General features: G+C 43.1%; 1 protein-coding gene across 1 annotated transcript in view; it reads left to right on the forward strand.

Annotated features, from left to right (window-relative positions):
• KLF8 (KLF transcription factor 8) overlaps window positions 1–14,656 on the forward strand; it is a 49,309-nt gene that overhangs the window by 21,702 nt on the left and 12,951 nt on the right. The window contains exon 2 of the mRNA XM_075259389.1: window positions 11,426–11,939. Coding sequence (XP_075115490.1) covers window positions 11,426–11,939 — 514 coding nt within the window. The remainder of the gene's footprint in view (window positions 1–11,425; window positions 11,940–14,656) is intronic.

The following is a 14,656-nucleotide window of genomic DNA, read 5'->3' on the forward strand; positions in this document are numbered from 1 at the left end:
ATTTTTTGGAATTTCCTGCCATATAGAATTTCCTTGGCAGCACGATGGCTCAGTGGTTAGCACTGCAGCCTTGCAGCGCTGGAGTCCTGGGTTCAAATCCAGCCAAGGACAACATCTGCAAGGAGTTTGTATTTCTCCCCGTGTTTGCGTAGATTTCTTCCGGGTACTCTGGTTTCCTCCCACACTCCAAAGACATACTGACAGGGAATGTAGATTGTGAGCCCTATATGAGACAATGACTGTCAATGTCTATAAAGCGCTGCGGAATATGATGGTGCTATATAAGTAAGCATAATAAATAAATTCTTCTCTGCAGATCCTCCTCAGGTTGGATGGGATAGTCATTGGACAGTCTTTTTTTTAGGTCTCTCCAGAAATTCTTTTTGTTTTTTTTTTTGTTTCAAATCAGGACTTTGACTACTCAATGAAATTTTGAGAGATGACCCTAAGCCAGTTCTTTCTTGACTCCCACGGGCAGGAAATGCCGTGGTAAAAATCACAGCGGTTTACAGTAATGGCAAAGAGGACGGGATTCTTGCGAATACCATGCCCACTTTGCGGTAAAAACCGCAGCATGGACAAGCTGCAATTTCCAAAACCGGTACAGTTTTGGAAATCGCAGCATGTCAATTATATTTAAGGAAATGCTGGTGGCTTCCCCATAGATATAATTGTAACAGAAAGTCTGGGGAGAAAAACTCAGTGAACTTTCTGTTTAAAGCGCTGCAGGAAGAACCGCGATGCATTCCCACTGCGTTTTTTCCCCGCAGCACTTTATAGCTGCGAGTTGTCCCGTAGGGCCTTCGCCTAAAAGGGTTTTCCAGCCTCAAATGCTTGTTTCATTTTCTTGACCTGTCCTCAAGGTCATTTACTGTTTGATCTGTGGGGGAAGGGAAGGGGGTTCTGACACCCATGTCCTACATGGATCAGCTGTTCTGACAGCTGCAGCAGTGGACAGGGAGAGGAGTCTGGTCTTGTTAAAGTAACAGGAACAGAGCTGCATCCTAGAGATGAGCGAGTACTGTTCAGATCAGCCGATCTGAACAGCACGCTCGCATAGAAATGAATGGACGTAGCTGGCACACGGGGGATTAAGCGGCCGGCCGCCGTCAAAGCGGAAGTACCAGGTGCATCCATTCATTTCTATGGAGCGTGCTGTTCGGATCGGCTGATCCGAACAGTACTCGCTCATCTCTACTGCATCCCCAGCCACTGTATAGTGGTGGACCAGGGAATTGCAGCTCTGCTCCTATTACTAGAATAGGACCAGACATCCCAACCCACTGCAATAGCTTCCGGCATCCAGTATGGAACATGCAGTTGGGGCTGGAAAACCCCTTCAAGAATATCTCTGTACTGATCTTCATTCAACTTTACCTTAACACTGACCAGTCTCCCTGTCAAAGCTGCCAAAACCCCCCACCCCATAGTGTGATGATGCCACCACCATGCTTCATGTAGGGATGGTATTGAGCACAGAGCGAGCACTTTATGTTCTTTTCTTTTTCTTTTTGTAAATTCTTTCTGGCCACTCGGACATAAGCCCAGATTGTGGGGGCTGCTGTGATGGTTACATAGTTACAGAGTAGATGACGTTGGATGAAGACATAAGTCCAACCTATAACCCTACAGTCCTCTACAGTGTTGATCCAGGGGAAGGCAAAAAAACCCATGAGGCTCATGCCAATTTCATTTCAGGAGAAAAAATTCCTTCCCGACTCCAATCTGGCAGTCAGTATAAAAACCCTGGATCATCATGTCCTTAAAATCTAGAGACCATAACCCATTATATTTTTCTCTTCAAGAAAGACATCCAGGCTCTCTTTGAACTTGTTTAATGAATCCACCATCACCACTAGCTAGGACAGAGAGTTCCAGAGCCTCGTTGTTCTTACTGTATAGAATCCCCTTCTATATTGCTGGTGAAACCTTCTCTCCTCCAGACGTAGTGGATGTCCCCTTGTCACTGTCACAAGCCTAGGAGTAAAAAGATCCTTAGGAAGTTCTTTGTATTGTCCCTTCATGTATTGACCTTCTAGATTTTTTTTTCCCTATTTGCACACATGGTCTTTGGTTCTTGGTCACTTGTCTTAGCAAATCTCCTTGCTTAATTTGGTAGGACAGCCAGCCCTGGAAAGAGTCCTGGATGTTCAGATATATTCCAATATATGAGTTAAGAAGGGCCACTGTGCCTTTAGGAACTTTGAGTGCAGCAGAAATGTTTTTGTACCCATCCCCAGATCCGTGCCCCCACACAATCCTGTCACTAAGCTATACAGGCAATTCTTTACTCTTTAGGGCTTGGCTTTTGATCTGATCTGCATTGTCAGCTGTGAGACCTTATATAGACAGGTCTTTCTTTCCAAATCGCGTCCAGTCAACTGAGTTTAATATGAATGGACTCTCATTAGGATATAGAAACTTCTTAAGGCTAAGGCCCCACGAAGCAAAATGCAGCAGAAACGCCTCACATTATTTCCGCAGCTTAAGTTAAAAAAGCTGCGGAAATAATGTGACATTCTGCAACAAAAAAAGCAGCTTTTCTGCAACATGGGGTCTTAGTCTTAAATTGCCATTTCTAGTGCTGGAATCCAAGTCTCTTAGAACTTTACTATAGCTACCAGAATTCTAGGTGATTGTTCGTGGCCAGTAGATTTTCTATACTTTGATTTTTCTCTCTCACTCGTGTTTATTGCACAAGGTCCATTGGCTTTGATAGTAACATTTGTAATTAGATCTGAACTGGACGGGCTAAAATATTATAGTCACAGAGTAGTCCTACTAGTGCCATGACCTCTTGCCGTCTGTTTCCTCATGGCTGTGCGATGTAATTGCAGCATCATCCCATTTTGCAGCTGATTTCACCCTATGCAATGCAAATGTTGAAATAGTTGGTGAATTCACTTCAGAATTTGCATGTAAAGCTTGCAAATTTAGTTGTAAATACAATGTAATTCTGCAGAGAATATCTTCTTCTGTGTCTGAATTCACCCTAATAATATCTATAAAGTATGTGTTGCTAGTCAGAACAACTACTGGAACGTCTGTCCAGCTGGTAGTGTGTCCATTTTGGACCTTGTCATATAAAGATTTAGGATTTCTTGTGCAGATCTCTCCATAGTGTATCTCGGATCTGTAGAATAGCAGGCTAATCTAGTAGACAACACAAGAGTTGTAGGCTCCGGGGACTCTGAACCATATGCAAGACCAGAGTCTAGGGAGGAGATTCGAGATTTTCATTCTCCATGGGTAGAAACAGCCTGTGAGTTGAGTAAAATCCACAGGATAGACGATAAATGTCATTTACTCCATTCACATCTGTAGGACTTGCAGAGATCGCCATTTTGGGTGTCCCACAGACGTGACTGTAGCGGTTGTTACACACGTGCACCACTGCATCAGTCACATTGGGTATTCGGGGGTATTTGGGGAATCTCATTCTCCCCATCCCATTAATTGTATCTCTGGAGATTCCTTATCATCTGGATATAAAATGGCTGGTGACTTTTATGTACAGAAAAGATTGCAGAAGCATGAATGGTTTGCTGCTCTCTATCTCACGATCATAAAACATAAGGCTTGGATTGTTTGTGCTTTTTTTTTTTTTTTTAAAACTTGAGAACTTACTAAAGCTAGGTTCACACTAGTGTTCAGGTTTCTATCTGTCTGGTCCGCTTGGGGACCTGAAAGAAGCAAATCCTATTCGCTTAAAAAGTGTTTACATGTGGGGATTTTATGGGGTCCACCGGTTTTACACTGAAACCAGGGGAAGAGAGAAGTCCTCCTTGCAGGACTTTTTTCTCAGCCAATTTTAATCAGAATCTGGGATAGAGTGCCCGAACGCTAGTGTAACCCTAGTGAGTGCCGCACCTCCCATGAGGCGACCTGAAGCGAATGCTTCAGGCGGCGCTATTCCAGGGCCACGGGAAGGGCGGCATTTTTGCTGACCTAAGCCAGTCCAGGACAGCTTGTCCTGGACTGGCTTAGGGTCACAGTCACTGAGCGGTGGATTGGGGCGGCCGCTGGAGCACCACTGCTCCAGCGGCCGCCCCTCACGCTCAGGCAGAGAGCAGGTCCTCTCCTTGCCTGCTAAAGACAATCGCTCCGTTCGGCCCCGCCCCCTCCGCTTGGCCCGCTCCGCCCCCTCCTTCGGGGGAGGGGGGGGGGCGGCTTTCTGACGTCCGCTTCAGGCGGCAGAAAGCCATGGTTCACCCCCTGGTGATAACTACAATAATGAACAGCACATCTTACTATAACATTAGCAAAAAAACCTGCGTTAATATTTTTTCAAAACAAACTGAGTAAAATTTGGATTGTAGTGTTCGGCTACTACATTACACCTAATAATAGTGAATATTGTCATAAATCTGCTGGATTTCAGTATCACTTGTAACTAGGGATGTGACATTTGTGATCCTAATGTTATGCAGGCAAATATCGCAATGTAGTTCTATCTAACTATTTTAACCTGTGAACACGTGTTCCTGCATGTAGCTCCAACTGCAGGTTACATACCTTTATATACACGGTATGAGAACATACATTTTCCTTATACCTTTATATAGTGAGCCTTACATTCTTTATCATTATACTTATTTCATTTGTCTGTGCAGTCGGTGATATTTACTATCGCTGCTCTGTCTACATCACAAAAGGGTGCTTCAGTCTGCCCCTCCACCCTGGTCCCCTGCAGTGACCTTGGGGGAGGAGAGCATGATGCTAGGGAGGGGGATTTGGGGTGAGTATAGCAGGCATATTGGGAGGAGGTTTCTTGATTAGGTGCAGATGTCTTGTTAACCACTTCACTGGTTGTTTACGGATATTTTTTTTTTTTTTTTTTGCGCAAGTCCTAACATGTTCATATTTCTTTTTTTTTTCTTACCATCCACATGTATTGTACTGTAGAAGGCTGTGGTTTTCCAATACGGAATCCAAACCACCAACCTGCAACGATTCTGCCAGATCTGCACCCGGCCTTAACTGTTCAAGGTGTTTTGTTTCTGCATGTGAAAAAAAAAAAAAATCCCATGTATTTTGTATAAATTCTATTGTTTTAGTAGAAGGTTTGATGTCCATTCTTCATGTTTTCTTGTTTAGAGAAGACTTTTCCCATTGTTGGCTATGTTCTTGCTATATTGGTATTGTACAGCTCTTTACCAGGCACATGTGACTGTATCAAGCTGTGCACTTGTGTGTATATCACATGGCCATGGACTGTAGATAACATGACCATGCACAGATTTGTATCCACTGAAAATAAGCACAATGAATGACAAAATACAAAGGGCTCTATACAGCCCACTCACGTTTGGACGTTATCAATCTTCAATAGTTATAGGTCTCTCTTGTGAAGACAATGCAATGGATGCAATGCAATCCACAGGCAAAAGAAGAAAAAGATCCAGCATCAGCAGGTCTTGTAAATAAAACGTAGCTTTTATCCCGTCTTGTGTTCTGAACAACAACGAATGCCAATAAAATGAAGGGTATCATCCCTTAAAGTATGGGAGGAAGTAGATCAGCTAAATGATGATTGACGGCAAGCAGAAATCTAGAAACCCGTGAAGAGTTAGTACAGAAAGTGAATATTGGAAAATTGTACAACTTTTCATTATTCAAGCAATAACATTTATTTCTTAATAATGGTCTGGACAACCCCTTTAACTCTTGGAAAACCTCTTTAAGTGTATGACAGAAGATGAAAAACAATAATATAACATGAATACAGATGAGCGAGTAGTACTCGATCGAGTAGGTATTCGATCGAATACTAAGGTATTCGAAATACTCGTACTCGATCGAGTACCGCTTGCTATTCGAATGTAAAAGTTCGATGCAGAAGCAGCATTGATAGGCCGAATGCTATACAGTCGGCCAATCAACGCTGGTTCTTCTCCTACCTTTAGAAGTCTTCTCCGTGCAGCTTCTCCGCGGCGTCTTCCGGCTCTGAATTCACTCTGCCAGGCATTGGGCCTGGGCAGAGCCGACTGCGCATGTCCGCTTGTATTGTGGGCATGCGCAGTCGGCTCTGCCCAGGCCCGATGCCTGGCAGAGTGAATGAAGAGCCGGAAGACACCGCGGGGACGCTGCAAGGAGAAGACTTCTCGGAGGATCCAGCTCGACCCTCACTCGTGGACTTGGTAAGTATAATTTGATCGAATGTTGCCTACCCCTGAAACGAGCATTTCCCCCCCATAGACTATAATAGGGTTTGATATTCGATTTGAGTAGTCGAATATTGAGGGGCTACTCGAAACGAATATTGAACCTCGAACATTTTACTGTTCGCTCATCTCTAAATATTAATAATAAACAAAAAGTGATTTAAAAAAATGAGACATTCCCCAAAAAGGTTTGTTTAAAAAATACTTCTGGCCCCCCAAGGAAAGATGCCAAATGCAGCCCTGAATACATAAATATAAACGGATTTCAGAATATGGTGATTCCAAGAATTCTTTTTTACTAAAGTTTTGGATTTTTTTTTTTTTTGGTTTTAAAATGTAATAAAAACGATATAGATTTGGTATCACTGTAATCATATCGGCCCATAGAATACAGGTAATATATCATTTTGGCTGCACAGTGAATGCTGTAAAATCCAAGCTTGTAAGAAAATCGCACAAACACAGTTTTCTGTTACTACTACACCCATTCTGAATTTTCTTCTGGCTTCCCAGTACGCAATATTCCCAGTATGGAATATTAAATGGTCCTATTAAAAAGTACAATTTGTCCTGCAAGCATTAAAGGGGTTGTCCTAACTATAAAACCGTACACTAATCTAAAAGCCCCCCCCCCTTCTACTTACTAAATTAGATTATTAATCAAGAATGTATATTTACTGAGGAGGATTAGCTCAAATGGTAGAGTGCTCCTTTAGCATGCGAGAGATAGCCAGATCGATGCCCACATCTCCAGTTTTCTGAAATTTCCCCACTGTGGGACTATTAACCCTTTCACTGCCAAGGGTCTCTGGAAATTTTGCACCTCCAGTAGCCAGAGCAATTTTCACAGTTTTGAGATGGACAAACCTAAATTGCAACATTAAAAGAGCATCCAACCCCCCCCCAATACCTATATATTTTCTTAAAGTAGACACCTGCAGCATTGTCAGAATGTCACTTGGTACTGTATATGAACAGGCACCTTCATGCAATTTTGATTTAAAGTGAATGTTTTATGAAAAAATGCAAATAAATGTATATTAGATGCTAAAAGTGTAAACCAAACAAAAATTAAATGCATCAAACCTCCTAAAAATAAAAGCTGTAAACCCCAGGGAAACCAGACGGCTTGCGAGCGGTCAGCTTTAAAACCCATTCATTTGAATGGGTTTTAAAAGGTGACCGCCTTTGAGCAATTTTCACCCTCTCCGCCTGGAAACCGTTTTTTTTTCAGCAGCCACAGAATCCTACATGCAGAACTTTGTGTCGGTTTCCAGGCGGAGAGGGTGAAAATGCTTACGGGCAGTCACCTTTTAAAACCCATTCAAAAGACAACAGTGGACAACAGAGGCAGAGTGAACGCCGCCTTACTATTTAAAATGCTTCATTGATTTAAAAGGCTCTCATTGACTTAAAAGAAAAAAGAAGCGCATGCTCATTCTTCAGGCCGTTTCGCCTCACGATTCTGCCTGAAGATACTTCCTCCTCCGTTGGGCGTAATCCGGAGCGGAGTGCGTAATTGGATGCCGGTGCAGTGCACTGGCATTCAGTCGCGGCTACCCGTTTTTTGGTCCGGAACCTGAGGTGGCCTCCACCTCAGGTTCCGGACTGAGAAACCCTATCTGAACTTACCTTTAAAGAGTTTGTGTTGTTATGGACACATATCTCGTATCCACTGGACAGGGCTTAGCACATTTATGCCGGAGTTGTAGTTTTTGAGTTCCAATAATGGAACTCTAGATATAAACGGGTTAAATGCTTGGAGCTTGACTGCCCAATCCCTTAGGGAGCGTTCACACTACCGTCTGTGTCCGACAGGTAGTGTCCGCTCCTAGTGTCCGCTCAAAATCTGGCGCGGACACTAGCTGTGACCGTGACACTTGTCATTTATTTAAATGGGAATCGGGTGCGTTCTTTTGCACTCTGTGCCCTTCCTTCACTGTCCCGACATGTAGGGTTTTTCTGTCCGCTTGAAAAGTCGGACATCTTTAAATGCGGACAGTGAAGGAAGGGCACGGAGTGCAAAAGAACGCACCCGATGCCCATTTAAATAAATGACAAGTGTCACGGACACAGCTAGTGTCCGCTCCTAATGTCCGTGCCAGATTTTGAGCGGACACTACCTGTCGGACACCGACGGTAGTGTGAACGCTCCCTAAGGGGTTAAATCAATAATAGTAAATGGAAATATTTGGATGCTAAGGAATTTGTTTAATCTTGTACAGACTTAGTACATGAGGCCATTGAGAGTAGAAAGCCTAAGATAGTGGGGTTATTTATCATTTGCCCTTTTTTGGGGTTTATTTTTCATGTGTGGCTTTTTCTAAACTAGTTTTAGGCCGGGGCCCCAAGTTGTGAAACTGCTGCAGCAGAAAACGCTGTGTTTTATGATACCTGCAAGAATATGAGATTCTGGCTAATTCCATCCACACATTGTATAAATGGATCTTAACCCCTTAAGGACCGAGGCAATCTTTGCATTTACATTGGTGTTTTTCCAAGAGCCATAATTAATGAATTGCAATAAATAGTAAAATCTCTTGACTTCTATTACATGCTGCCATAATAGAGCTGATGTATTGACAAGCCTGAGAGCCTTCAATAGGATCCTGGCTGTCATGGTGACGATTGGTTAAAGATGGTGGTGCCTACGGTGCCAGTGCACTTTAGATGCCTCGGTTGCATTTAACCGCAACCACTATAGTGCTAGCAGCTGTGATTGGTGTATTATACAGCCGGCATTCGCCATGTATGGAGAGAGCTAAGCTCCTGAGCCCTCTCCATGCATCCATATGCAATCAAGGATGTACTATTACCTCCTTGGTCGTTGAGGGGTTAAATCAATAATTAATCTTGTACAAACTTTGTACATGAGGCCATTGAGAGTTGAGAGCCTAAGATAGTGGGGTTATTTATCATTTGCCCTTTTTTGGGGTTTATTTTTCATGTGTGGCTTTTTCTAAACTAGTTTTAGGCCGGGGCCCCAAGTTGTGAAACTGCTGCAGCAGAAAACGCTGTGTTTTATGATACCTGCAAGAATATGAGATTCTGGCTAATTCCATCCACACATTGTAGACAAATATCCGCAGCATATAGGTATAATAGGGACAGAAAGTCTGCAGAGGAAAAGTCTGTGGACTTTCCGTGAAAAATGCTGTGGAAAGAACAGCAATGCTTTTCTGTAGCGCTTTTTGGCTGAGCTCTCTACGTGGGGTCTTAGCCTTACTGTGGTGTCTAGGTATAGGTGCATCTACTTGTTAAATGTTGTGCATGTGTTAGTGAGGTTAGATGTGCCTTTATAAACTACTAGCAGGAGTACCCAGCTTCGCACGGATATATTTCATTTTTTGTTTTTCAGTGGCCCTATAACAATTGCCCAGTTTTGCACTCGTGTATTTTGTATGTTGTTTGTGTATGTGTCTCTGCCTGCGACTTCGTATGCATGTTGTTGGCGTCGATGAGCCACCTATATTAAGCAAATTGCTGCCGTCGATGGTTTGCCTGCTCCGGTGTTTCAGTAGCTCTTAAACTGTTCTGCTGCTGAACTTGTTCCTCATGCCATGCCTGTGATTGTTCTGGCATCTCAGCAGTTCGCTGGGACGCCTTATAACGAGCATGTTGTTGGGATACCAGGATAAAAAGTAGCCTATGTTTTAATAAAGGTTACAATCTAGCTATGTACCGAATTTCATTCAAATCTGTTCTGTGGTTTTTATGTGATTGAGGAACAAACATCCAAACACACAAACTTTCACATTTATAATAGGATAGTAGGATTAGTAGGATAGGATGAGTACTTTGACCCTTTTTTTGTTAAAAAAATGTGCAATTGCCTCTTTTTAATACTTTCAAATGAATGGAGCCCTGTCCAGTTTTCTTGAGGTTTACGACAGAAACCCTGGGTCAGACAGCAGCGGTAGTGTGAATGCCCCTTTAGTCAACTATCAATTATTTTCAGCCATATTTCACTCTACAGTTTCTAGATATTCATGTAAAATGCCGTTTTATTTATATTCAGATGAGGGGAAAAGTCTTCTGCCTGGCAATCTAGAGCTGAGACTGACAATCCCCAAAGCACTTTGCCCCCCTCATTTACTTTGGGAATAAATGGGGTTCCAAAGCTGAACACAGAGGCGTATATGGAAACTGTAGAATCACCAATACAAGGTAATGTGGTTGGGTTTATAAGACCGTGTTCATACAGTGCTTGCACTGTGAGCCCAGCCTAAAGAATTTACTGCTGAAATATAACTGGCCTTTTGCTTACGGAGCAGTGAAAGCATCTGCTATAGCCACATCCAGTTACATCGGGTGGAGCCACCCTAACTGCGCTCGAAGACTGTGCGGCATCACTGCTACTTATTATGGAAAAAAACAGCTTGCAACTCTTGATGTAAAAATCACAGTGTATACACTGCCATAAACAAGTCATTTTACTAATACGGAGCAGATAATTAACACTACCATAAACGTATCAGTGGAATCTTAAAACTACAGGCGTTCTTCTGCATATATTGTATAAATAAATAGAGAAGTACAGAGATAATCCTCACAATTTGAGAGCATATTCACCCAACCCTGTACTAGGAGGAGGAGGAGGGGGGGGGGTTTGAAAGAGCAAAACAGGGTGTGTAAGCAGCAGGCGTTCCCTGTCCATTTAAACAAGTCTACCCCACCCTGGGTGTGCCTGGTTTCAGCTCTCCCCAGATCCCTAAAGAGTCACAGCACATAATAAACACACAGGCTTTCCAAAAGGCAACCAAGTTCTAAACTTCATTTCCACTCTTTGTTGTATGTCTTGTTAGTTTTACGTGTATACCACTACTTGCGGACATTTGTACTGGACTTGTATAAACTATACAGACATACAATGTTACTCCTACTGCTTGGACTTTTAGTTCTTACCTCCATTTGCTTTTAGGAGAGGGTGATGCATTAGCCCATTGACTGGTTACTAATGACTTGCTACAGTCACATTATTGTGACCATGGGGGGGCCCGGTGTGGGTTGAACTTTCCCACAGGGAAGAAAAGGCCAAAATATACTGGGCGACCTCTTCCAGTGACCCCATATCCAGGCTAGGGCTGCCTCTAATTCATGCTTTTGCTCAAAGCTATCATGTTTATTTCCGTATATGTGCCGTCTTATTGCTCAGATACATGATACAATAGATACTTGTTGAATAGGTTGTTCTTGGATCATTAAATATTTTTACATTGATTTTTAGTAAAAGTGTTTTCTTCCCATTCTCTCTTTTTCAGGCCTACAGTTTAACACCGCCTATGTCATCCCATTGCAAAATTGGCACCGAGACATCTCCTCCTTCTCTTCTAAGTGACATCAAAATGGAGCCACCTGAGCAACTTCTGGACAGTGACTGCAGTATGCCACAGGCTGAACCCGTTGATCTTTCTCTACATAAGCCTAAAAGCTCTATTCACAGATCGCAGAGTCCTCCTTCTACTACTTCTGTATCTCCCAGTACACTTCTCTCTGCACCTCCTTCAGTAGTCTCCTTGTCTGGCCTGGGTTCAGCGGTTCCCGCTGTACTTTCCCCTGGTTCAATTTTGGCATCAACACAAGGCAGTGGTGGGCAGCAGATTCTTCATGTTATTCACACTATTCCTTCAGTGAATTTACCCAGTAAAATGGGCAGTTTGCAAACCATCCCTGTAGTAGTGCAGTCACTACCTGTTGTATATGCAGCACTGCCCACAGATGGTGTTACTGCCGCCATCACTGTTCCACTCATAGGAGCTGATGGGAAGACAACGGGTGAGTACATGCATACATCTGTGTAATGACTACAATTGGAACTTATGTATTTGTGGGTTTTGCCTTCGCTCTGTTTTGGAGAAACAACTGCTGTGTCAATGGACCTATCCTTCATAATCCACTTTATTGGAATATCAGAAAAATAAAATCGAAAACGTGAACATCCGCAGAAAAGACTAATATACCACAAAATAGTTCGACTCTGTGTCCGATTTAAAAAAAAAAAAAAACATTCTCATGGTGGAGTGCATAAAACGCTCACCGGCGCTCACGCACGGACATCTTTCAAACCCATTCAAATGAATGGGTATGAAAGAGTCCTGCAGCTTTCCGTCTCCTGCTCAGTTTTGTACAGGAAACGGAAACCTGCATGAACGGAGACCGGGCGCAGATGTGAGCGAGCCTTTAGACTGACATTCACACTGCTTTTTCTGCAAAGGAACTATAGTCTGTATATTAGCTGTATTGTACGGTCTCTGAAAACCCAGACTCGCAGTATTATAACAATCTATGATGTTGTGAGTCTTTCTCCTCAATGGTAGACTACCACATTTTCATGAGCGCAATACATGACAGCAGTCCTGCACATCTGGCTTTAGAGAGGACCTTTCATGTCCTTTGACATTAGCTGTGTTATATACAAGGTCGGACTGGCCCACTGGGGGAACCAGTGAATCCCCCAGTGGGCCCCTGAGCCTTGACTATCAGTCCTCATTTTCCCAATGCAGATGCATTGCTCAGGGGCCCGATCAGGATTTTCAGGGGCCGGGTCGGGCCCCTGTCCAATGCATTTGCATTGACAAAATGAGGACTGAGAGTGGTCAGGGGCCGGATCGGTAAGCTCAGGGCCCCAGGCTGCTGGCAGCGCTGTAATGATTAAAGATGGACGGCTTTCAGCAGTTGCCCAGGGCCCTGACACAGACAGAGGCCCCTGCTAGTGGTATACTTTCCCTATTAATATAGGGAGTATACATTGGGAGGACTGAGGACATCAGGGGCAGTAGCTGCAGCTATTGATGCCATCTTATGAAGAAGAGCTTTCTGTGTAGCCCGGACTTCCCCTCCCTCCTCCTAGCATTGAGTCATCGCTTAGATCGAACTGTAGACAGAGACAAGTCTGCTGTGATGCTTCACAAATGTGAGAGTATTTTTTTCTTTTCTTTTTGGTAAAATGTGATATTTAATATGTATATGTGTACATTTGTTTAACCCTTAAGTACTATCATGGTGTCTATTATACACTACTACCATACACATATGATTATGATAGACACCATGATAGTACTTAAGGGGTAAATTATGTGAGTATGTGTTTATGTGACTTGTATACTGTGTGAGTACTGTATATTTGTATACAGGTATGTGTGAGTATATACAGTATGCTATAATAATGTGTATGAGTGTATGTACTGTATATATGTGAGTATATATGGTATTCATACATTCATATAAGTATATATTTGACTTAGATATAGTATATGAATATATATAAATGTATATATGCTAGTGTGTGTATGTATATATATATATATATATATATATAATGTGTGTAAATGTATATGCATGAGAGTGTAGGTAACTGTTGCAGTTTTTGGAAATCACAGCATGTCACTTATACCTACAGTGTCCCTATAGGTATTAGGTATAATAGAAGCAGAAAGTCCACAGAAGAAACCTCTGTGGAGTTTCTGCAAAAAGCCCTTCAGGAAAAATTGATGTGTTGTTTCCAGGGTTTTCCTGCAGCGCTTTTTTACTATGGGACGCTGTGTTAGGCCTTATCCTTATTGTGTGATGTACAATATATTGAGATGTTAAAGAGGACCTTTCACCTCCTGGGGCACATGCGGTTTAATACACCGCTAGAAAGCCGACAGTGCGCTGTCAGAAGGGCGTTTCTTACAGTCAGTCAGGAACGCCCTTCCTCACAGTAGCGCCTATAGCGCTGTACTGTGTGAGCTCAGCGTCATCGCTTGGCGGTAAGGAACGCCCCCTCTCGCAGTACAACACTATAGATGCTACTGTGAGGATGGGCGTTCCTGACTGACTGTCAGAAACGCACTTCTGACACTGAAGAGCTACAGTACCGGCACCGATAGCTCTTCACTGGGGCACAGAACGGGAAAGCTGAATTCAGCGCACTGTCGGCTTGCTAGCGGTGTATTAAACCGCAAGTGCCCCAAATGGTGAAAGGTCCTCTTTAAGGATTAGGTGTAACAGCGAGACGCAGCTAAAAAACACCATGAAAAAAAATAGCTGTGAATCACAATGTATTTTTTCTGCAGTGTTTTTCATTGAGGTTTTGTCCCCAGCCCGCCTGTTGTCCCCGCCTGTGTCTGTTTAGTTTCATGGCCTCATTTCTGGAAATCCTGCACCTAATTAGTCTCAGCGGTCACGTGAGGTGCAGGACTCCCAGCAAGGAGGTGCAGGCACGAGACTAAATGGACACTGGCGGCAGACAACGGAGCAACGGGGACAGGTGATTGCACTTTTTATTTATTTATTTTTTATTTTACACCTCCCTCCCAGCACATGGGTTGCTCCAATTCCTGGACAAATCTGTAATATTGATGGTCTGTCCTTAGGATAGGCCATCAATATTACACCTGTGATGATACAACAGCCAGGACCTCTACAGATCAGCTCTTCCAGGACAACATGGCTACAGGTAATGGTAACATTTCTAGGAGCCATGCTGGTCGCTTTCCATACAGTGTGTA

Source organism: Leptodactylus fuscus, chromosome 11, assembly GCF_031893055.1.
Source record: "Leptodactylus fuscus isolate aLepFus1 chromosome 11, aLepFus1.hap2, whole genome shotgun sequence".
NCBI lineage: Eukaryota > Metazoa > Chordata > Amphibia > Anura > Leptodactylidae > Leptodactylus > Leptodactylus fuscus.